This window comes from Periplaneta americana, chromosome 11, assembly GCF_040183065.1.
Source record: "Periplaneta americana isolate PAMFEO1 chromosome 11, P.americana_PAMFEO1_priV1, whole genome shotgun sequence".
Taxonomy (NCBI): domain Eukaryota; kingdom Metazoa; phylum Arthropoda; class Insecta; order Blattodea; family Blattidae; genus Periplaneta; species Periplaneta americana.
This window is the reverse complement of record NC_091127.1, coordinates 57757185-57780845: the sequence shown is the minus strand read 5'-3', so window position 1 is coordinate 57780845 and position 23661 is coordinate 57757185. Positions and strand designations below refer to the sequence as shown.

Below are 23661 nucleotides of genomic sequence, written 5' to 3'. Positions count from 1 at the left end.
TAACATTAATTATGTTGACCTACCATAACATAACAACTGTCTTAAGTCACGACAATTATATTTGTTAATGGAATTTTATTGATTCAAAACAGTCTGAATTTCTTATAGAACTATTTTTAACTAGTCTTAAGCATTGAATTTAGCAAATTCAAGTAAGTTTTAATCTGGCTTCATCGTTCCAGGAAGAGGATCAATATAACTTATTAATATATAAAATCAAATGAATATATCATCTATTAGAATAGAAAACTTATCTTATTTCAAGGTATATATAAAAGTATTTGTTTCTACTTAAAAACTCATTTTTTCAACATTTCTGTACATTTACTTATTTTCAAATTAATATATTTTACAAGATTGAAGATAATAAAATATATTTCAATAGAGGAACCAAATGATCTACTGTGCGAATAGAAACATTATGTTCAGCAAAAAATTGACTTAATTAAATTTCACATCATCAGAATGCAATTTCTGCAGTTTCCAAATGATGAAACTGATGACTAGAAATGTATGGAATATTTTAGGTTTTGAAATTCAATTTTCTCTGCATTCAAAGTTTTGTAATTTTTAGAACAAGTAATGTAAAGCTAACTAATTCTGCTCAGAGATGCTTCCTACCAAGTTCCCAGACATTACCGGTACCTACTTGTAACTTATTTTAAGATACATAATTTTAACAGCTGCTGATATGAAACATGGCTTCAACTATGGCTTAAAACTATGTAATAATTTATGTTGAATCTTTCGTACACTACTTTTAACACTTGAATATAAATAATTGATTAAATGGCGATCTTACTAGTGTTAATTGTGTAAGCATGTGCGGCTTACACTATTAACACTAGTAAGATCGCCATTTAATCAATTATTTGTAACAATTTAATTACTGAATATAGTAATTGAGAAAATATAAGTACAATGAAAGCTAAACTTACAATTAAAGACATTATTAAGAAAATTAACATAGAGGCAGATGATTAATTACTAATTTTATTTAGTTTTCAAATACTGTATAAATAAAAATATTAGGAAGCATTAATCTAGATAGCTATTTAATTATCATAATAATAATTACGAAATATTTAGTTGACTTGCTTAGTGTTATCGGCCATTTCTTTGTGCCCAGGGAAGTCTGCCATGCCACTTTTCCTTGAATGTTTTTCTTCTTAGCTGAAGTTAGTTTCTTCCGCTCTTTTCTATTCATTGGAATTTGAAATGTCAGAGTTCCTCATTTCTTCACAGCAAACTGCTCACTGCCAACACCAAGTGTCTGTAAGTCTGAATTAAATTTAAATAGCTAATGATATCTTAAATGTTAACACTGTTGACTTTACAACTTGTTCATTGTTAAGAATTTACTTCTAAATAAGAAAAACTCCCATTTTTCACAATTTCCCCCACTTCCAAAATGATTAAAAAATGGGAAAATTCCCACAGATTGGCAACATCGTTCCTTTGTACAAAAATGTCTAAAATAATAGCACATCAACTTACACTACACACTACATGATAATAACAAAACATTTAAACATGTGAGTTCGAAAGAGATTTATTTTCTAACACAAATCATAAACATAATGTTTAATACATTTATAATTTTGTACAATGAATTTGTAAGTTTTAAATCTAAAACACAGGTAATAAAATATATCTTTAATAATTATTTTGGTAAAGCAATTATACAATTAAGTGTTTGAAAGCAGTGAACAGTTATGAGCGAAATTAAATCTACTTATTCAACACATTATGATATTCTTATTTAATTAACAAAACAAATATGGAAGTTAAATTGTCACCATCTTCATCAGTCAGACTGTTGACACAGTCAATACGTAAGCATTTTAGTCATTTCAACTTTATCAAACGCTTTTCTCAACTCTACGAAGACAATATATCAATTAGCTCGTAATTAGAAGAATATATTGCTAATATATTTTGTTTCGTATGTTCATCATTTACGAATGAACGTTTTGACCTATGCTTAATATAAAACAAGTTATCTCATCAATATATCAGACTAGATTATATAAGAATTTAATCTCCATGGTTTCCTTCGTGTTAAGACTTGTGATAGCCTTGAAAGAAACAACTTTGCAACTGTGTACCTAACTTTTACTTATCTAACGAGTTTTATCACTATTCTTGCTATCAATCTCAGATAATCTATAAATATAAGTGTAATTATTGATTTGTAAACAGTCTTCATGTAGTTAACAAACCTGCAGGAAATTGGAAGTCACTATTAAATTTAGTTTAATTCAAATCCAAAAACTACATGTTTCTCTCCTTAGATAATTCATTTTATGTTCCCTTCTTCCCGACTATTTTTAAAATCTTACATCTAATTTTGATTTACCTATATCAGTGGTTTAAAATGTTTGTACCTTATGTGTTTTAATTTTATTTCTCTACGCTTGCCATTTTGAATTCCCAACAAAGTATAGTCAATAATATTATGTATCACAGAAAAATATTTTTATTCTTCAAGGAAAATAGATATAACAATTCCAAAATAATTTGACTCAATTTAATTTCTACCAATATTTATTTGAAAATATTGTTTAGTTGTCGATATGTATTAAAATATTATTTTATAATATGTATTTCTTTTCATCACAATGTACTGGTACCATTTTTTTAATTAGTTATTAAAATATTCTTTTATAATATGCATTTCTTCTCATCACAATGTACTGGTACCATTTTTTAAAATTAGTTATTAACTCTCTAACATTCATTAGTGCTTTCTGGTTGTGCTGATGCCGTTACACGTCAATAATATGACGTTGAAACTTGTGTTCGGGTTTCTGCCTAGAGACACTCCTGATAATGTACCAATACTGTATTTTATTCAGGTAGTTGAAACGAAGGTTTGAAACCGTGTGCTGAAATATGCAATTTTCATTGCATTGAAACTACTTGCTGGTCCCAAAACTTTTAACAATTGAAATCTCAACGCACCGTTCTAAAACCCCAAATCCTCAATACATAAGTAATTTCAAAATATGGCTGTAAATAATAAAAATTGAATAGTATAGTTTAAACACACCGCTGAAAATAACAAAAATCTTTAAAACATAAATTCGATTGAAGAGTACAGGGTAAAAACCTGGTAAGTCACGTTTTACGGTTTTTACAGGAGAGCAAGTTGAAAGGTTCAAGCCCATTATATTGTATTGCCTTTGGGTTATCCTTCTTCAAATTTCTTTAGAATAATGAGGTTGTTATTCTGTACAATGAAACTACACAAATCTACACTACTGTACCTGAACTACTACACGATATCTAACACAAAAAATCGATAATTTTGAACTTATCACGTTTTTACCCTTTTTCACGTTTTAATTTTAACACGCGGCCGCAAACCCCAAAAACTTTAACGGTATATTGCATTTCAGTGGCTGATTTACAAATCCCAAAATGTAAATAAGACAAATTTACTACCAACGAACAATAACTGCAATACCCACCAAATGGCATTCTCTGTGTTTTTCTTTTATCATTTACATCAGTGGTGATCAAGTAAGCTGCTCTTACGAAGCACTGTATGCATTCACGTGCACTCGTGATCAAAAAAGAGTAATGTTGTCATTGTAAGCATTGGGACGATCTGCTCCCGCATAATGGTCGTGTGCACCAGGCCTGGGCGCTATTAGTTCGATTGAGTCATTGCAGACCACCCCTTAACTCCTCACTCCACCTTTCCCGGCTCAGGCAGTTATGTTTTAATACGGTACGAGCGGACAGGAAAGTCAGTAACGAATTGTAGCAGGTTTTTACAAACTTTCAGCTCTCGCTGGTCGTCTAAAATCCACCACTGATACACAGAACCTTACTCTGCATTTGTTTAGACGGCGGTGTAAGCGAAAAGGAATGGGTGGGAGTTACTGCGTCCATTCCACTTCCCCTCTTATGCCCAGGGCTGTCTTACACAAAGAACACGAGTTGATCACCACTGATTTACATGTACCTCCTTAGAAAAGTCTAGCAAATGGCGTCTCCTTCCTAAAATTAGTTAAGCTGTTGTATGTTGATGGCCAAGTATTATCCATCTCTGAAGACGATCTAGAATGATACATATATCTATCACTTTAGTAGAGTAGCTACAGAATATGACATGGAGATATCCATGGAATAGACAAAAATAATTGTTTTTAAAGAGGAAGAACAAATTCCTAATAAAATTGACCTAAATAACAATCTATTACAACAGTTAATTCTTTTAATTATCTTCGCTACTACCTATCATTCAACAAGACAAATATTTCTAATAAAATAATTGAATTTAATAAAACCTATGGAAATATAAACACACTAATGGAACCATTCTTAGTTCTGAGAAATAAAAGATTACACATTTACAAAACACTAACCAGACCAATTCTTTCGTGTAAAGAGTCGAGGGAAAAAACCTGAAGTGCAAAATTATCGATGTTCTGGTGAAAAATAATCGATTTTCTGTTTTTGATATCATATAATAGCTCAGAAAGAGTGGATTTGTGTAGTTTAACTGTATATTGAATAACAATTTGAATAGTCCAGAGAAATGTGAACAATTCAACTCAAAGACAATGAAATATAGCAAATCTTAAAACATTTAATTTGCTCTCTTGTAAAAACAGTAAAATGTAGCTTATCAAGTTCTTCCCTTGTACTCTTCATAAGGTAGTAAACCATGGACTATTGGGAAACGGGATGATACCAGAATCACCACAGCAGAGATGACATTTATGCTATACACAGGAATATACACATGATGGGACCAAAGGAACGAAGATGTAATGAATGAATTGAAAATGAAACCTCTTCTACAATACACAGGAATGTACAGAAAGAACTGGACACATCATGTGAATAGAATGACGTGGGGGAAAAAAAAAGAGTCCCAAAGCAGATCCTTCGATACCAGCCTAAAGGAAGACGATCTATTGGAGTTCAGTGAAAAGATGGACTGAGACAATAACAGGCCACTTAGCCCAATATCTGTTTGATGGGTGATTATGATTATAAATAAGATGTCAATACACTGAAAGCTCGAAAATGTACGACAAGTTAAATTTCAATAGATGGTCCCAAAACCCCAAATCTTAATCACACAAATTTAATTATAATACACGGATCTAAAATCCCACGGGCGGAGGTAAACTACGCACACCTTTCATGTGTATTTTTTCCCATAGCTTTGCTGTACACTTGTGGTATGTAATCTGCACACACAACAAAACCTAGGTGGGAGAGATCGTATATTAACTACAACTACTGACTCGGGTTACTTTTTTAATAAATTACATGTAAATCGAACCCAATGCCAACCAATGTTACTAGCGACAAGCACAATTGACTTACGAAGTTTGTAATGGAAGAAGAGGGGTATTGTATACCGAATATAAATACTTTATGTAGTGCGGACATTATTTTCATGGATGCCACGTTCACATTTTGTACTAAGTATTTTACACAATTGTTTGTGCGAGATCGTGCGTATTTGCTTGGTTTCCGCAAAAAACCAATACGCGGAAAGTGTGAAATTCCACATTCAGTATTCCCAACCTAACGCACATAACTATTTCCCTCTTCTTACCGCTTAAGTGACATATTGATTTTACTGTTTTAGGCTTTTAACATATTATTTTTAGAGACGTTCAATATAGTAATAATTATAAATTGGAAACCTACCACTGCAATTTCACCTAAATTGCACTGTTAATTATTGTTTTTTAAATATTTGCAAAAATTAAGTAAACTCTACAACTCCACTAAAGTTACTGCATTCGATTAAGGAAGCCGTGAAAAAATCAACAAGATTCCAGATGCCGATGTTATTACTGCAATATGTTATATAAATAATATTGTTAAAATATTAAAAAGAAAAATAAATCATTACATAACCTTACCGTTTGTTTTAAGTTCGCATTTATAGACTGGGGGGGGGGAATACAGACGTATATCACGGCATGCTGGTGTATAGTATACACAGAAAACATTTTAAAGCAACAATGTTGAAGATAGATATTTTTGTTTTCCAAATTTGCCGTCATTGAACAGGAACCAAGATGGAGATTTCATTGCAACTAATTAGAAATTCCTCTTTCAGGTATGTAATAAACAATCTTCGCACAAAATTATGTACGATACACGAGCGGTATGTTTTCTTTCAATTCTCGGAAATTAAAAAAGCTCAACTACGTTTCGCTTTTTCACACTTTTCCTCGAACATGAAAACTTAAACATACCGCTCTTGTAACGCATATTACTATTACCATCCATGAGTACAAAATGGGCATTACATACAACTAGCATATTGTCTGTTATCCGGGAAAAGCTTATACTTATGTTCAACTATTACGATTGATTTCTGACATATGCTATCATCTAAATTTACGACTGAATCCAAACACTATAATTGTGGATTTCAAATGTGCCATCCATGCTGCAATAAATGCTATATGGAATGATGTCAATGTCATTGGACGTAGATTTCACTTAAGTCAGATTAATAAATATGGTTTGATAAAGAAATATAAAAGTGACTCTGAAATCAGCAGATGGTTAAAACTTGTATTCGGTCTACCGCTTTTAGACTCACATGTGGTTGGCGACTGTTTTGTGTCTGATTTAGTGGCCACTGAACCACAAGATGAAAAACTAGATAACTTTTGTGACTATTTAGTAGACACCTATGTAGACGATGACGCTACCTTTCCTCCTTCAATCTGGACAGCTAAAACAGCTAGCTTGCAGGGTGCAACTAAGCCTGTGAGACTTTTCATAGTAGTTTCAACAAGACATTTTACTCTGCTCATCCTGATATTTATACTTTTACAAATAGGTTAATTAAATTTCAAATAGACACCTACGTGAAAATTCAGGAGATATTTACCTACTGTAGCAAAAGTTAAAACTAAGGGTTTCTTAAGGAGGAAAGCTACTATGGAAAGAAATATAAAAGATTTTAATGAGGGGCATAATATATCCGATTGGAATTCATTAAGCGAGCAAAATACCGTCTACCAATATAAATTATTGGTTAATACGTTAATATTGTTATAGTGAATATATTCAAAGGAAAATATGAAATTATAAATGTAGCTCGTGTACAATTTACATCCCGTTGTTATTACTTGGGTTGTTTGCGTGTGCAGATTACATATCCAAATTCGATGTGTGTAAATTACCTTCTTCTAGGTCATATACTTGAAACGTGTGTGTGCTGTTTTCCGCCCCCGAATCCCACATTCTTTATATCATAAATTAAATTTCATACAGGTTCAAAAACAACATTCACGAGAAAGAATAATTGAAACATAAGAATTTAAGAACCAAAAATCTCTGTCGAATCAAGTTTAATTTCAATACATGTTTGCAAACCCCAAAAATTTCATTGGATGAACTAAATTTCAACATATATTTCGAAACCAAAACTTCGTCACAATTCAAATTAATATGATAGCCTAAAATCTCATTCACGAAATTTACAATATAACGAAAACTACACTATTTTTATATTGTTTCTGCGAATATTGACTGGTTAACAGATATTTATTTCTTTAGTTGCAAATAAACAACCTCGTCAAAATTCAGAACAAATTCCATCGTCCAATATCACTTATACGATTATCAATGATATGACCTTGTGCCTGAAATCTGTACTTTGGATATTTCACATTACAGGGCAGGTGCACTCCATTCATATTCACCCAAGTCTGAGCACAACTGTCTTTCAAAAAAACTACTTACAAATAAATTTTCTACGGTTTAAATAATTGTACCAATGTCGTTGTCAAGGTGACGAGTGCGGACAAGGTAGAGAGGGAAGACACACAGGCGGAAGACGTTTTTGTTGTGTTGCTAGGAGGTAATTGGAGCTCGTCTGACAAAGACTTCGGGACGTCCACATAGACCCTGTCTCTTCCTAATGTATTCAGAATCAACTCCCTGAGAAGGTCGACGTCCACCGGATCGTCTTCAGAGCTCCAAATCGTGAATGTACTGTTATTGATGTTCTTCAGGCGTGTCAATGTATTTCCTGACTTAGCTGCTAAACCAGCTCGTACCGGAAATGTCACGGGTTGTGTCACCTGTTTCCGGTCTAACGCGTCTTCCATAGCTTCCACCTGGACAGAAAAGTGAATATAATTAGTATCTGTTGGGTTGACGTACTTTTTCAACAATACAGGCTAGTCAGCGACGATACTGTAACACAATACAGATATTTATATCGTTTAATTCTAATTTATTATTTTCATTCCATTAAGTCCTATGGAATAATATTTTGGGGAAATTCTGCAGATAGTAAAAAAATATTCTTATTGCAAAAAGAGCCATTAGAACAGTCATGTCAATTGATGCCCACAGGAGCAAGCGCGCGCTTTAGACCCCAGGAGAGCCTGAGCGCTTTACAGTGGAAAGGAAAGAGACAGACAAATGAGGTGGTATATGCCGCTTGGTCGAACTATATTCAGGGATGGCCAGCACTGATTCAATGAATAAAGGGAAGAGAACTTATTAAAACTGTATCCATGTTAATTTTTAGATTTGCCTGAAAAGTATAAGTGCATTATAAGAATGTAAGTTTTAATTTTAATGCTCACTTTTCACAAGTTTGATTCTTTTATTCAAAAGAAATATTTTCTCAACTTTTCGTATTGAAAAGTGAAATTTTCAGGTATAGGCCTATTTATTTAGTACCCTTACAGAATGTTTTCGTAAATCTAATATACCGTATTATACTGGCGTATACTGGTTAAAGGGTTTGGGCTACAGCTGACCCTATTATTACACAAATTATCTAACAATTACTTTAATTTTAATTACTATGGTAAAACTAATAATACAAAATTATTACATTATGTTATATTATAAACTTTTTCTTTTGTAATTTCCTTGGGCTACCGCCGGTAGCCCCAGTAGCCCGCAAAATACGCCCCTATATACTATATACGTATTACTGAAGATAGTGTATTGAAAATTTTGAAAATATTCGCATGGAAATTGTTTGTAAGGAAATGAATTAACAAAGCAACTACTGTTACATCATCAGCAAAAGATACGTGCCAACGTGTTGTAAAAATATCAGCTCTATAGCTTCAGCAGATTTCGAGAAAATAATTTAATATTCTGATGATAGGAAGTTGCTCACAAATATCACCTTAAAAGCATAATGCGATAAGAGTTTTGTTATGTAATATTAGTTACATTTAAAAAGATACAGTACCTAGGTAACTTTGCTTTGTACTGTAATATTGTTTTGATTAGTTTATTGATTACTTTTGTAAGGCTAAAGATACCATCAATATAAATTCCAACTTATCATGTCATACTCAATCTCTTTCTTTGGAATAGCACTTTCTTTATGAATGATGTGTTTCATCCACTTAATACAGTATAATATTATACTGCTATGGGATTTAAGTGAATATTCCTTCTTAACTCTCTATTATGTTATTAAGATTTAAAACACAAGTGCAATATTAAGAAATCAGTGTTAGTACTTTTGTTTTACAGACAATATAGATAATATTAAACAGAAAGAAGCCATATAAAAATAACGACATAAAATGTCCCGTTCTGTTTGAAGTTTGTGCACCACTGTTTTCTTAATCCAACAAGTTGCTTATTCATATACACAACCCTTCCTCTTTCCATACTTAGCGCTTGCTGCCCGCGCATGACGTCAAGGTCAGAAAAATGCGCTTGCTTTGACATCACTGCATTAGAATAGTTGGAGCAAAGGCTAGAGAATCATATAGATTATTTAAAAAAAAGAGAGATTATGACCTTAACAAATCAGTACATATACTCTTTAATAAATTTCCTCTTATGCAATAAAGAAACTTTTTCCAACAAATTTCATCATACATAGTATAAATACCCGCAGAAAAAATGATTTTCATACGCCATCATCAAATTTATCATGCTATCAAAGGGGAGTATGTTACATGGCGATAAAAATGTTCAATAGTCTTCCTGAAGAAATTAAGAATCATAGCCAAAACCCTGCATTATTTAAGGTAAAACTAAAAAAATTACTTAATATCTCACACTTTCTATTCTGTAGATGAATTCTCGACACTTCACAATACTGTGTAAATATTTTAATATCATTAAATGGTAAACATATTGCATTGTATAAAATGAAGAGTCCACTGCAAGAATGATGGATGTCATTTTTTTCAGGAGAAGCAATTGAAAGTTTGAAATGCTTAGTGCTCAAAGCTCAACTGTGATTTTCCGATCATTACTGGACAATGACTATCAGCGTTAATGCCATATAACTCTGTATGTCTTAAGCTATGCATTGACAGTCTTGGTTCATTTTCGACAAGAAAGTGACATCCATCATTCCTGCAGTGGACTCTTCAAATATTATTGTCATTAAGGTATTAATTCTGTACATATGTCATATTTGCATTTTATGTGTTAAACGCAAGAATCAGACATTGCTAAAAAGCAAATGTAAGACTATTATGGAACGAATAAATCTATCTAAATAAACACAGATGCTGAAAAATGTGAAGATTCTCACGTGAGATATTAACGTCCGTATGCATCAACGTCGGTTAGTATAACCACTGGTTAAAATTGCAACCTAATCCCTGGTTTAAGTATTTTTACGGTGTATCAGCCTTAGTTAGGAATTATGCTACCCATAAACTAACAAGGTTTGTCTTGACAAATGTCTGTAACTTCACCTCTTACCTTAGAAGTCACAAGAAATTAAGTCCAAAATCTCCGTTTTGAGATATGGTAATATGAATGCTCTACTTTGCATACAGTGTTATGAGTTACTTTCTTTGACTATCGAAATATACATGCAACTATCCATCCCTGGAATTCGGGAGTACCTACATCAAAACAAGTATAAAATATACTTTAGGTATATGAATTAGCCATAACCTGAAGAATCCAGGTTTTGGCGCTTATTTCCCTTTGCTTTCTGACGCAAGATCAGTAAGTACAGAAAAATATAACAGAAGTGTACAGTATGTTAATAAAGGAGTTTTTGTTTTGTTTTTTGTAAACCATCTCGCAACCCCTCTCCGCTGGGGTGTCGTGAAGCACATTTTGAGAAATTACTAGTACCAATAAGACTAATTTCGTACCTCGTGGTCTTCAACGCTGTTCCTTTCGCTCCAGTATCTAATTCTCCTACTGAATGTGACGTACCTGCTCCTCAGAGTACGATCCGTTGATGACCAGGTCTCCGTACCTCGTGGTCCAGCCCACTGAGAGTGTACTCTCTGGGAACAGCTTGGCGCAGAGCTCCAGGAACGTGTCGGCGTCCACGGGGATCGTCGTGCTGTTCACTGGACCAGGCAGGATGTCTGCGTTCAGCATCACAGGAAAATCAATCTGAAACAAGATGTGGTAAGCTGTATTATAAGAAACTAAAACAATGGTGTAGGGAAGATGACATATTTTCTTCCTATAAGTTCTGCAGTGCTTGGGAAAAGCGACATAAGTCAGTTTCCACAAACCTTTTTTGATAATTTATTGACAACTTAAGGAACATTGCTCGCTTGGAAAAAAATAAGTATTTCTCCAATTACAATAATTCATACAGAAAAAAATCAAATCGACATGAACGAGTGTAAGTTGTCAATAAATTATCAAAAAAGGTTTGTGGAAACTGACTTATGTCACTTTTCCCAAGCACTGCAAAGTTATAAGCTATATTTTGCGTCCTGCAGGAACTCATTTTTCATACATCATGTTATGAATAAATAGTTATATTCATGTACTATTTACTTTTAGTATTATTTATAATACATATAGAAATAAAACAACCCATTGTGCTTACTTTCATGGACATACCAGTAACTTTTGGTGTGCCTCAAGGTTCTAATCTTGGTCCATTATTGTTTTTATTGTTTGTTAATGATATTGTGAATTGTGTACAACATTCTAAAATTTTATTATTTGCAGATGGTATTAAATTGTATAAAGAAATCAAAACTATATCAGATTGTAAGCTACTTCAAAAAGACTTTACAAACTTACATATTTGGAGTATTAATAATAAATTATTTAATATTAATAAGTGTATACATATGACCTTTTCTAGATTGAAAAATACAATTAAATTTTCATATAAAATAGAGGCAAAAGCTTTACCAGCAGAAAATGAACATAAAGATTTAGATATATTATTTAGAAGTAATTTTAAATTTTATAGTCATATTAATAATATTATAAATTTGTCCTATAAAAGTTTAGGTTTTGTTATGAGAATTTCTTGCAAATTTAAAGTCAAAACTATAATAATTTTGTATAATTCCATTGTTCGATCTAAATTAGAGTATGCTGCGGTTATCTGGAACCCAGTTACTAACAAATATATTCTGTTACTAGAAAAAATTCAAAATAAATTTATAAAATGGTTATATTATAGATTTTATAATAATTATCCTACTTACGACAGTTATGCTACATGCTTCAACATTTCAATTTTACTAGTTGCAAATTAGACGAAATTGTCAATCTTTAAACTTTCTTTATAAACTTATTAACAATAAGTTGGTCTGTATTGGTTTATTTTATTATATAACATTATATGCACCCATGCGTAATACAAAATTTCGAAATTTATTTTACATACCAAGGGCAAATACTGAATCCCACAAAAATTCCACAGTTTTCCAAATGTTACAATTATACAATAAATTACATCTTCATCCGAATGTTGATATTTTCAATATGAATTTCTCTAAATACAGAAACATTTGTTATCATATTTTACAGAATGTTGTAGTTAGTTAATTTGAAGCTACTTTCACGCCTTATTTCAATTTCTCTCTTTTCTTTTCTTTTTCTCTTTTTTCTATTTTGTTTCAGTTTTTAATAAGAGTATGTTTCTTTTTCCTTGTTTATGTTTTATAAAGTACTTTGTCAATCTTGAACATAGTAATTGGGCTTTGCCTGTTACGATAAATAAATAAATAAATAAATAAATAATAAAAAAATAAAAAATAAAAATAAAATAAAATAAATAAATAAAAATAATAAAAATAAATAAATAAATAAATAAATAAATAAATAAATAAATAAATAAATAAATAAATAAATAAATACGAATAATATAAACCTTGCATTTTTTCATTCTTCAAAAAGTCCTTTTCTCCCAAAGGTAGAAGTATCACAAATAAACATGACATGATCAGACATGATAACCAATTATCTTCTGACCAGAACTGCGGCGGAAACTGCCTCAGTCGATAAGCCAACGCGGGCGGAATTAACTGGTTTTGATCTGACTCTCACGCGGCATAAATGTACGATTCGTATGTCAGTAAAGAACCCGCTCGTGATGTAAGGAGGTTATTCCAAGAGAAATTCCTAGGTGATCGAGTTCCAAGTCGTGATACGATTAATAAATAAATTAATGAATTTCGGAAAACGGAAAGTGTTCAAGATAAGAAGTCGACGTACAGTGCTCACAAAATAAACTCTTAACATTGGACAAGCCTAGAAAATTCCCCTAAGATATCTCTCAGTCGCATTTCTCAGAAAACGGGAATTTCTTACGGTTCTATACAAAGAGTTTCGAAGTTACTTAAATTAAAACCCTAAAGCGTCGTGTATTGTGGAGCAAGAACTTAAACCGAGCGATTTTGCATTTCGGATTAGATTTTGTGAATGGATTTTGAATAAAGTGCATGTCGGAGAAATTTCCTAAGCAGAAGCCAGAAATGTGTCGAAAATGGAAGCAGGAAGTTCTTGCGTGACATGGGTGACTACATTAGAATTTATTAGGCAGTCACTCTAGCACATGGGTATCGAAACGCCTATAGAACCAGGAGATATTGCAGGTCAAGCATGCTCTGCTAAGGTCAAAAACTTTCCACATAAAATAGGAAAAACGACCTTAAAGAATATGCGCTGCGGGTTGCTTACGCCAGGGGTTACCTCGTAAGAGTTACAAATTGGACATCTATGCCCGGTCGGCGGGAAGCGATAGCTTATCGGCCGGGACAATCCCTGCCGCAGCTCTGGTCAGACGATAATTGTCTGACCCAGTACTATAGTTCTACCCTGAAATTTTTAGTACTTGTTTGTGCTCGTATAGCTCCTGAAGCGATGGCATCAGCACTTCGACGGATTTGAAGTCCAGCTTCACGCCGCAGCGATGTCCATTCTTCGTTGCGTTGACCACAGTCGTCAGGAAGCCCTTGAGACTTAGATCTGACGTTGTGCTTGGAGGATGAGCCATTATCGGAATTTCCTCTTCCGAACCTCCTTCCACAGTTCCCATCACCACGTCAGCCTCCAGCATCATTAGCTTCTCTGTCACAAACCACAATAATCTCCTTAAACCACTAGTTCTATCTTATGCACATTTCATCGTAAACATATACCATGTTTATTAGTTCGCCTATTTTGAATCAATTTAGATATAGAATTGCTGTGTGAGGTGAAAGTAAGAGAATAAAGGACATTTTATTAGTACAGGAAATGGTAGGGGAGAGTCCGGTAGTATCGGACATCGGGTAATATCGGACACTGAGTTTCTTTCATCTACCACACGATGATAGTACCTGATTGACATGGTTACGTTTCTGTGATGTCGCATAGAGAAACGTAACCATGTCATTCAGGTACTATCATATGGTGGTAGATGAAAGAAACGCACTGTCCGATATTACCCGATGTCCGATACTACCCGACTCTCCCCTAAATCTAATTTGTAAAAATTACACAGATAAAGCCCTTTGTAGATCATTGTTTGTAGATTTAGGTATTTTAATAGTGTGCAACTTATATATTTTGGATGTTTTAATTTTAATGCATAATTCCTTAGATCATTTTAGTTTAAGAAGTGACCAACACAGTTATAAAACAAGGCTTAGGAATAAAGTTAATTTTCCATATTTCAGATTAAGTAAGTCTCAAAATAGTCACTTATATCTTGGCCCAGAATTATACAATAAACTGCCTGATAACTTAAAATGATTAAATACTGTTTCATTTAAATCAAGAATTCATAAATGGCTAGTTTTAAATCCTTTATATTGAAACTATGAATTTTTAGATTTGAAGAACACGAATATATAAGTTTGAGTTTTTTTAGTATAATATGTTATGAAGTCGAAAAATTGAATTTTAAATGTTTTAAAACAGGGTTCTATTGGTTAGTTATAAATGAATTCTATCTTTACTGATGAATTTTTAAAATTGAAGATTAAAATAGTGTAGTAATATTGTTATGTAGTATGTAAGTTTGTATATCTGTATTTAAGTTTGACATTGTCTATTGTTCCTCTGATTGAAGTTCTGGCTGGTTGTTGTTTACTCAACTGTCCGTAGACAGGTTTGAACCTCATAAGTAACACCAATAAGGCATAACTCATGAGGCAACTAGGTCACAAGATAATGGGGTAGGGTGGCCAGTTCCTTTCCCCCTCCATGCATACATCACCGACTAGCTACATTACACTAATCAGACTTCAGATGCATACAAACAATGAAAACGGGAAAATGAAAACAGCGCGGTTAAACAAAACAGTGTCACTATACAACCAGAACCTTAGCGTTCATGATAGTGTTTCTATTACAATCTTGTTAGCAGACGATGACGTCTTACTGTACAGTGATGGCAAAAAAACCGGACCGACCCTTGTAGCTGATTTCAGAGCCTTGTTCACTCCAGAGCACGATAGATTGGTAACTAAGGGCCATATTCATAAACATTCTTAGCGCGGACTTCCGGTGGATGATCAGCGAATTAACGTTTTTCGTATTCATAAACCAGTGTTAACGATATGATATGATATGATATGATATGATATGATATATGATATGATATGATATGATATATGATATATGATATGATATGAATCCTGCGCAAGTAATCAGTCGATAGCCGGGGCTGGTTTAGCACGCTCTTAGCGCGGGCTAGCGAAATGTCTATGAATAGCACCCTAAGACTTTCGTGATTCGAATCGTGCATGGGAAGAAATTTTTTTTTTGTTCCTTATTCAAATTTATTCCCAATACTTTTCGATTGCAGCGATATTTTACTACTTAATTAACTTATTATTCCCCGAACATGAATTTTACCAGTTTATTTTCTAATGGCTTTCGAAATGGGCTACGTCAGCAGTCGAAACTACAACAATTTCAATAGATTACTCGCTATCTTGTGAATGCGGGCGTGGCATGCGCAGTGGCTCATTTTGGGGACTCTGATTATTCCGTCGGTCCGGTTTTTTTTGCCACTACTGTACATTGGGGCTACGAGATTAAGTTATGAAGTACTTGTTTTATTCCCACAACACTTGAAAATAAAAACTTCGCAAAATGCACATTTTATGGCTAGATAAATAAACACAGCCACACAGAGACTTCAAGCACATAGCAGACTAACTAACTTATTAATTTCCCTACTTCAACGAAAATGATTTAAGCCGCGTAGAAAATCGCGCAAAATATTAGTTTTTCTACGCGACATAAATTACGTATAATTTACGTAAAAATGTATCGTGTACCTACAGTAATATACGAGGTTAGCCCCGATAGAGAACATAAAATATGACATGAAACTAGAAATGAAATGAAACTGACAGATATAAATGTCAAAATGAAATAAAAAACTGAATAGAAGTGGCTGGATCATATCCAGTAAATATTTGATTATACCACTAGAATACAGTTCATAATGAATTACAGGCATAGCAGTGAAATTATAGAACCTATATGTGTACGAACATCGCTTACGAGTCTAGACTCCGCAGACGTGACATAAGCAAAGCAGTGGGTTTTATGCGACTTAAGCCGTAAACACTCTGCTTATCTTCTCAGTTGAGCGCACTAACTCTTGTTAGTCAGCAAAACTTCGTACTAAGAAAGCGAAGTTCTACTTTGGTAGTAGTCCTCGACAGTCTTGCCACTGGATCAAAGTTGGAGCTTGAAACCTGGCTAAGAGTAATGGATTTTAATTGGTGATGAAATCCTAATGGTTTCTTCTGAGATAGACGTAAAGCTGTGGGTTCCGTGTCGTAGATTTACGACACGTAAGAATCCTTTCACTAATAGAGGGCTCTAGGAAAAAAGTCTCAGCTATTTCTCACCCCCCGCAGAAATTTGGAGACAGTACAATGGGCTCATACTATGGGTCTGAGAACGTAGGGCTGTCGTAATCCCTCTCCATTCATCCATCCATCCATCAGTACAGTTTTAATTGCATTTTTACGGTGCTGATAAAGAAAATAATTGGTGCATCTATATTTTCATCGATAACGCAACATGAAAAATATCGTCATTGACACTATAATACAAGGTACAATTGAAGGGTTCAGAGCCATAGTGGGCCAAGCGCCATTTATTAAAAATGGAGGAAGCAAGAGTTAAGTGAATATCATAGTTTAATGAAGATTGACATATAATTTAGTTTGAATGTGTATATTTTATATTATTTGCTACATGTTGCCATTGAATTATGGTGACTATTACACTCTTACTACGTCATACTACTTTTGACCAATAAAACGGCACGAAAGGACGTATTTCGACCAATCATGGCTGCTTATCGCACAATTTTATCGCGTCCCTAGCATTTGTTTAATTTTGTCGCGTCCCTAGCATTTGTTTAATTTTATCGCGTCCCTAGCATTTGTTTCTTTGTTTGCCAACATTTAAAACTGCGCTGGTCTGGACGTCAAAAATATATATACAATTACCAACCACTCCAGTCGATGCACAGCAGTTTCAAATATGACTCGCATTGGCATTCAAGAACAAGAATTAATAAAAACTACTGATCATACCTATCCATCTTCTGAAATCCGATTTACAAATAAATGAAGAGCACCATTCGGAAATCCTGAATAGGTTGAATACACCATGTAGGCCTAAATCAACGAGTTCCACTTCTATTACGCACACGTCCAATATAACATCAATTGAACCACCAACCACATTCAAATTTGAAAATTGTACATTCAATAATTATTCCTTTTAAAATTATTCATGTTTATTTTATATGTCGTCGTCGTTAATTAAAACTTTTCTAACACTTGTGTATATTAGTTAGGTTATGTTATAGCTTCTGCTATATGATATTATGGATAGTCACGTATCAGAGATTGTTTAATATTAACATTTATTTAAAATCATCTGTCAAGTGACGTTGATTACTGGGATTCGGATAATTGAAGTGGAATGCAACTGTCTTAATAAAAATGAAACTGAATCAACAAAGCTTTCTTGACTAGTAACCGTCTACAGAGTTCAATGAAGATTCCATAGTTGGTACAACTGCCATCTAGCGTAATGGTGCAATAATACATTTGAAGACAGTTGTATTTTCGTAAGTCAATTAATATTTTATTGTATTGGAGTACTTTGTTACTTATAATCTTTATATACTTTCTTCTAATCGTGTAATAGTCAATTAAATCCCACTCGAGTTTTGATTTTCTCTAGATAAATCTGCTCGTGTTCCACTCGCAGATTTATCGATAAAATCAAAACCTCTCGTGAGATTACTGTTGATAACTTCATTTTAACCTTTGTTTTCTACGGTTTCAGTAAATGGCGCTTGGCCCACTATGGTTCTGAACCCTTCAATTGTTGTCTTTCAGAACCTAGAGTTAGATTAAGTAAGTCCAAAAAATGGTTCAATTCTATTGCTATAACACTGTTTAATAAGTTACCACAAAAGGCGCATGATGTAAGGTATATAAGATTTAAATCTGTTTTGTATAACTGGTTAATCAACCATCCATTCTATACAGTAGTATTAGTGAATTTCTTGACTCCACTGTAAATGTATTCTAAATTTATAAGCTGCATTGTTCTGTATATTACGATTATTATTAGTATTGGTTATTGTTATTATTAATTCCAGTATTGTTATTTCATTTGTATTGTTGAATTCATCTGTTTTTATATTTTATGTAAAATATTATTTTATATCTCTTATAATTTAGTATATATTATGTCTATTGCAACAAACTGTTGCTTATGGCATTAATAAACGATTGATTGATTGATTGATATTTATTTTGCGATTTCTGTAAAACTATAAAATTATTACACACAGTGTTCGTTAAATCTATATAATTAACTACGCACAGTGATGTCAAAATATTTACACAGGGAAAGGGGAATGAGACAGCAGGATGAAGCGTGGAGTTGAAAATGGACGAATTAATAAGCCAGAGTATGTTTGTATATGATTTGGAAAGCAGCAGCTATAGCATTAGCATCAGCAGCATACCTACGCGCCTGATACACACACAATGCTTTGTTAAGGGTAGAATATTGAATAATCAGTTTTAAAGTTAAAACAGAGAATAAACTAACAGCATATAGATTTTATGTTAATCACGTATTAAAGTAGAGAGATTCATTCTGTTGAAGGAAATCACTGTTGTTTATGTTGATCTATATATAATTAAATAATTTTTATTCAGTTTTAGGTGAACTTTTCATAAATATACGGTTATTATTATGGAACGGATGTTGATGAAATGTCGTTATTTTTCTTTTAACTTCAAACGATGCAATTTTTATGTTGCATTATTTTATCATTCTTTCCAACCCGACATTTTTTTTCTTCATTTTTTTGGGATCATTAAAAACAATTTTCTCCAATTCCTATTGATTTTCATAGTACTTTTAAATATTTCATTTTACTTCCTATGTCTAAAAAAATCTATTGATTATCCTACCGAAGAATTGTTTTTAGAATTTGAAGTCTTGAAAATACATCGAATTTATATTAATGCATTATTAAATTCATATAAAAATCGCACATTTTTCAAATCATAATTACGTTCACAAACATAAAACTAAAGGTATGAATATACGCCTAATTCGTTTGTTTGAACCGAAGTGTTTAACGAGCATTGCTTTCAACCATAGTAGGCCTTTTATTTATTCATTAATAACATCCGCTCAAAGAATTTGAGTGACCTCAAGGGTCCTGAACATAATAAACATGTACAATATAATGTGATATTTGAAACATTAAAGAAAAAATAAAGTTAATTGTTGAAGGCAAATATATAAGTGAATTAATTGAAATAGAGATGATGATGTATTATTTGAAGAGAATCCTTGATAATATTTAAAAGAAGAGACATTACATAATTGAAAGGAATGTGAAGTTCCTTAAGATAATTCCATGTGGATTTTGTAATAGAACCTCTACTGCCAAACAGCAAACTAATGACAGACCATTGTTTAAGAGGGATGTTGTACTTTTGAGAAAGATAAGACAAACAAGGTTCATACATAGTCTAGTATATACAGTCACGAAGTTTGTGTTATGACAGTGCTAGGAACAACAGACTGTGCCGATACTATTACGCATTGTCTGTAATGAGACGATATCAGCGATCCTAGTGGTTAGCAACTATCTATGGATGCATATTTACAACGTATTGAGTTTCGTGACTGTTTATACTAGACTGTGGTTCATATATAGACTTCTTCTCAATATTAACCTCGGTGCTCTGATTTAAATTTCTTTCGAAAAGGATAGTAGGGTCAAGAACAAGAGCCCGTTTTAAGCGCCCGTTAATGGCAATAATGTCTGCCATCTAAAAGAACCATTTGATGATACATAATGTCCTTCCTGATGAATCTCCCAATTCAAAATTTTTAACGATGTCGCCTAAGCATCTCGTACACCATGATGTCTAGCATTGATCAGTAGCTCGCCTTTACGGCATTGTCCAAGCACTTGTCTAAGTGTTTCAAGCTCACTACAGTCTGGATGAGGCAGCGGGTTGTGCTTAGTATTCTAATATCGGTCCTAGAATTGATAACAGATTGATAATTATCCTCGTCTATTTAACTCCAAAAATTTTGAAATTTTAAAATGTATGTAAGCAACTTATTAGTAATTAATTATTCATTTTTAGATGTTATTTTATTGTAATTTATGCATGTAAATTTATTATGTATCGAATCGAATCCTTCCGTGAGCACGAGAACACACTCTCCTTCCAGGGAGTGCTGAATTTTATATATTTTTTGGGTTATTTTACGACGCTGTATCAACATATAGGTTATTTAGCGTCTGAATGAAGTGAAGGTGATAATGCCGGTGAAATGAGTCCGGGGTCCAGCACCGAAAGTTACCCAGCAGCTGAATTTTATAAAGTTACAATTTCTTTATATTGTATTTTTGTGACAATAAATAATAATAATAATAATAATAATAATAATAATAATAATTTTACTTATTAATATTTGTGTGCTCAACAACACCCAGAGGCCAAATTCAGCACAATACACAAACAGAAGATACAAAGGTGCAAGAATAAATAAAATAATGTCTTAAATCAAGAAAAACATACATAAATAAAATTGAGAACAAGGACAGTAAATACTCATACTACTGTAATAAACGAAACTATTCTTTAAAAGGATCTAAATTTTTCTCATGCAAATTGGCATATTTTATGCATCTACAGACCGGAGAAAGAGATTTTGAATTTCTGTTCTAAAATTTTTTTTTTGAAATCTTAAACCCTTTGTAGGAATACGAAGGCTGATATTGTTTAAGATAGACTCACAGTCAATATCACCCTTGATAACTTTGCAAAAAAAATGAATTGATAATCAAGATTTTGACGCCTAGAATAAAAGCTACAACAGTTAAAATACTTACAGGTAATCTCATAATTAAAGTCAGAGGAATTGGGTATAAATCGAAAAGCACATAAGGAAATAAATTTTCTTTGAATATTTTCCAATTTCACCGAATCAGTTGAAGTAATGGAATTCCAGGCTACAGATGCATATTCAAGTTCAGATCAAACCAAAGTAAAGTATAGTATTAATAGAGACGCAGGAGTAGAAAAAGAATAAGTTATAGACCCTATTAAACAAAGCATTCTTATTGAATGATTATAAATATATTGAACATGATCATGAAAATATAATTTAGAATCAAGTAATACACCAAGCTATTTAACAGAATTTTTTTAACAATACGGTACAGACATTATTATTATTATTATTATTATTATTATTATTATTATTATTATTATTATTATTATTGCCGTCTGAACTACTAACACGCCGCGCCGGTGATTTTCTTTCCCCTGGTATATTACTTAAACCAAAGTATTGAGCCTAGTGCACAGAAGTTCACCGAGCAACTGTATTATCTTATTAACATTTATGCTAATATCCTTAAAATTGAAGCAGACGTCACAAGCGAAAGTTTCGCGCCCACGACAACGCTTCTGGGAATGTCAGTGCATCTGCTCTCGGGGTTTATAGTTCAAGTGCTATTACCGCACGCCAAGAGGTTTCTCTAGTCGAGCTCAGACCGGGTCTGATGAATGAACACGTCGCGTCACATTCTCTCCTTATCGCGTAGCCTCCAAGGCCGCGGCTCATTGGGATCCGCTTTCCTATATTTGGCGTTGAAATGTAGTCTGGTCTATAGTCTAGTCCGTGATGGGATTATAGCACAGTCTAGTACAGGGACATCACTTTATTTTTACCAACATTTTTAACATTAACCTGGCTATACTCGGAAACACTGTTGCCCCCTTCCATTACAGGAGTTTGATGTTACTAGTGCAATATGTAAACAAATCATTTTACTAGGTATAGGAGGAGAGAAAAGTGGTGTATCCATTTATGTTGTAGGGAAATACGATATTACGATTTTCAGTTTGATCATCACTTTTACGAAATTTATCAAAATACAGTAGAGTAGTAACTTTTTTTTTTCAAAAACTCAACTTTTCAGGCGGCTATGTTCGTTATGTAATGTCTACTTTATTTAGCATATTAATTATTGATGTTAACATACAATATAGAGATGCATTTAAATTGAGGGGGGTCATAAGTAAAGGGCTGTAAGTGCATTTAAGTTACTTTTGAGAAAATGGGGTTTAAATATTTAAGCTTTCGTAAAATCGGTGAAATTTTTATTTAAATTTTAATGTGTGATGCGATTAAAATATCCCTTTGCCACTAAAATTTTAGATACTTTTGCTTACACTGGATGCATTTAACTCATGTTATTACAAATGTCACAAGCATTCCTTTGCTTCTAGCCACCTCAATTCAAAATAAGCTAATCTGAATTTTTAAACAAGTTGCTGAAAATGGTTGCCGTTCATTACAATGCAGGCTTCAATTCAGTACGCATATTATTAAAAACATTTTGAAGCATATTATCTGAAATTGAATTTATCGTTTCTTGAATATAATTTTTTGGTACGATATTATTAATATAGGTTCTTTCTTCTATAGAAAACGCAATCATATTTATGAAACACACTATACACTGCAGTGTTTACTTCACTGCTTGAAGACTTTGAATGCAACAGCGGCCGTAAGTTTGTGTGTCTGACGGGAGCAAGGACATTAGTGAAGGGGTGAGAGTGAAGTACATTCAGAAATGCAGGTACAATAAAAATGCAAGTAAAAATAAAATGATGTCCCTGTATATACAGTCACGAAGCTTGAGTTGTGAGGGTGCTAGGAACAATAGACTGTGTCTGTACTATTTCGCATTGTCTGTAATGAGGCGATATTAGCGATCCTAGTGGTTAGCAACTATCTATGGATGCATATTTACTATGTATTGAGCTTCGTGACTGTATATACTAGACTGTGGTATAACTTCCAATTCAGCCATTTACCCACATCAATAGTAAGGAAGAATTTACTACAAAATTTGTAAAA

General features: G+C 33.0%; 1 protein-coding gene across 2 annotated transcripts in view; it reads right to left on the bottom strand.

The window, feature by feature from the left end:
* Nucleotides 1–1536: 1536 nt before the first annotated feature.
* The window catches only part of LOC138709037 (protein FAM151B), a 72236-nt gene continuing 50111 nt past the window's right edge, over nt 1537–23661 (bottom strand). For both annotated transcript variants that reach the window (XM_069839518.1, XM_069839517.1), the window contains exons 3-5: nt 14051–14286; nt 11170–11355; nt 1537–8117 (exon numbers count right to left, since the gene is read on the bottom strand). In XM_069839518.1, coding sequence (XP_069695619.1) covers nt 7752–8117; nt 11170–11355; nt 14051–14286 — 788 coding nt within the window. In that variant the 3' untranslated portion in view covers nt 1537–7751. The remainder of the gene's footprint in view (nt 8118–11169; nt 11356–14050; nt 14287–23661) is intronic.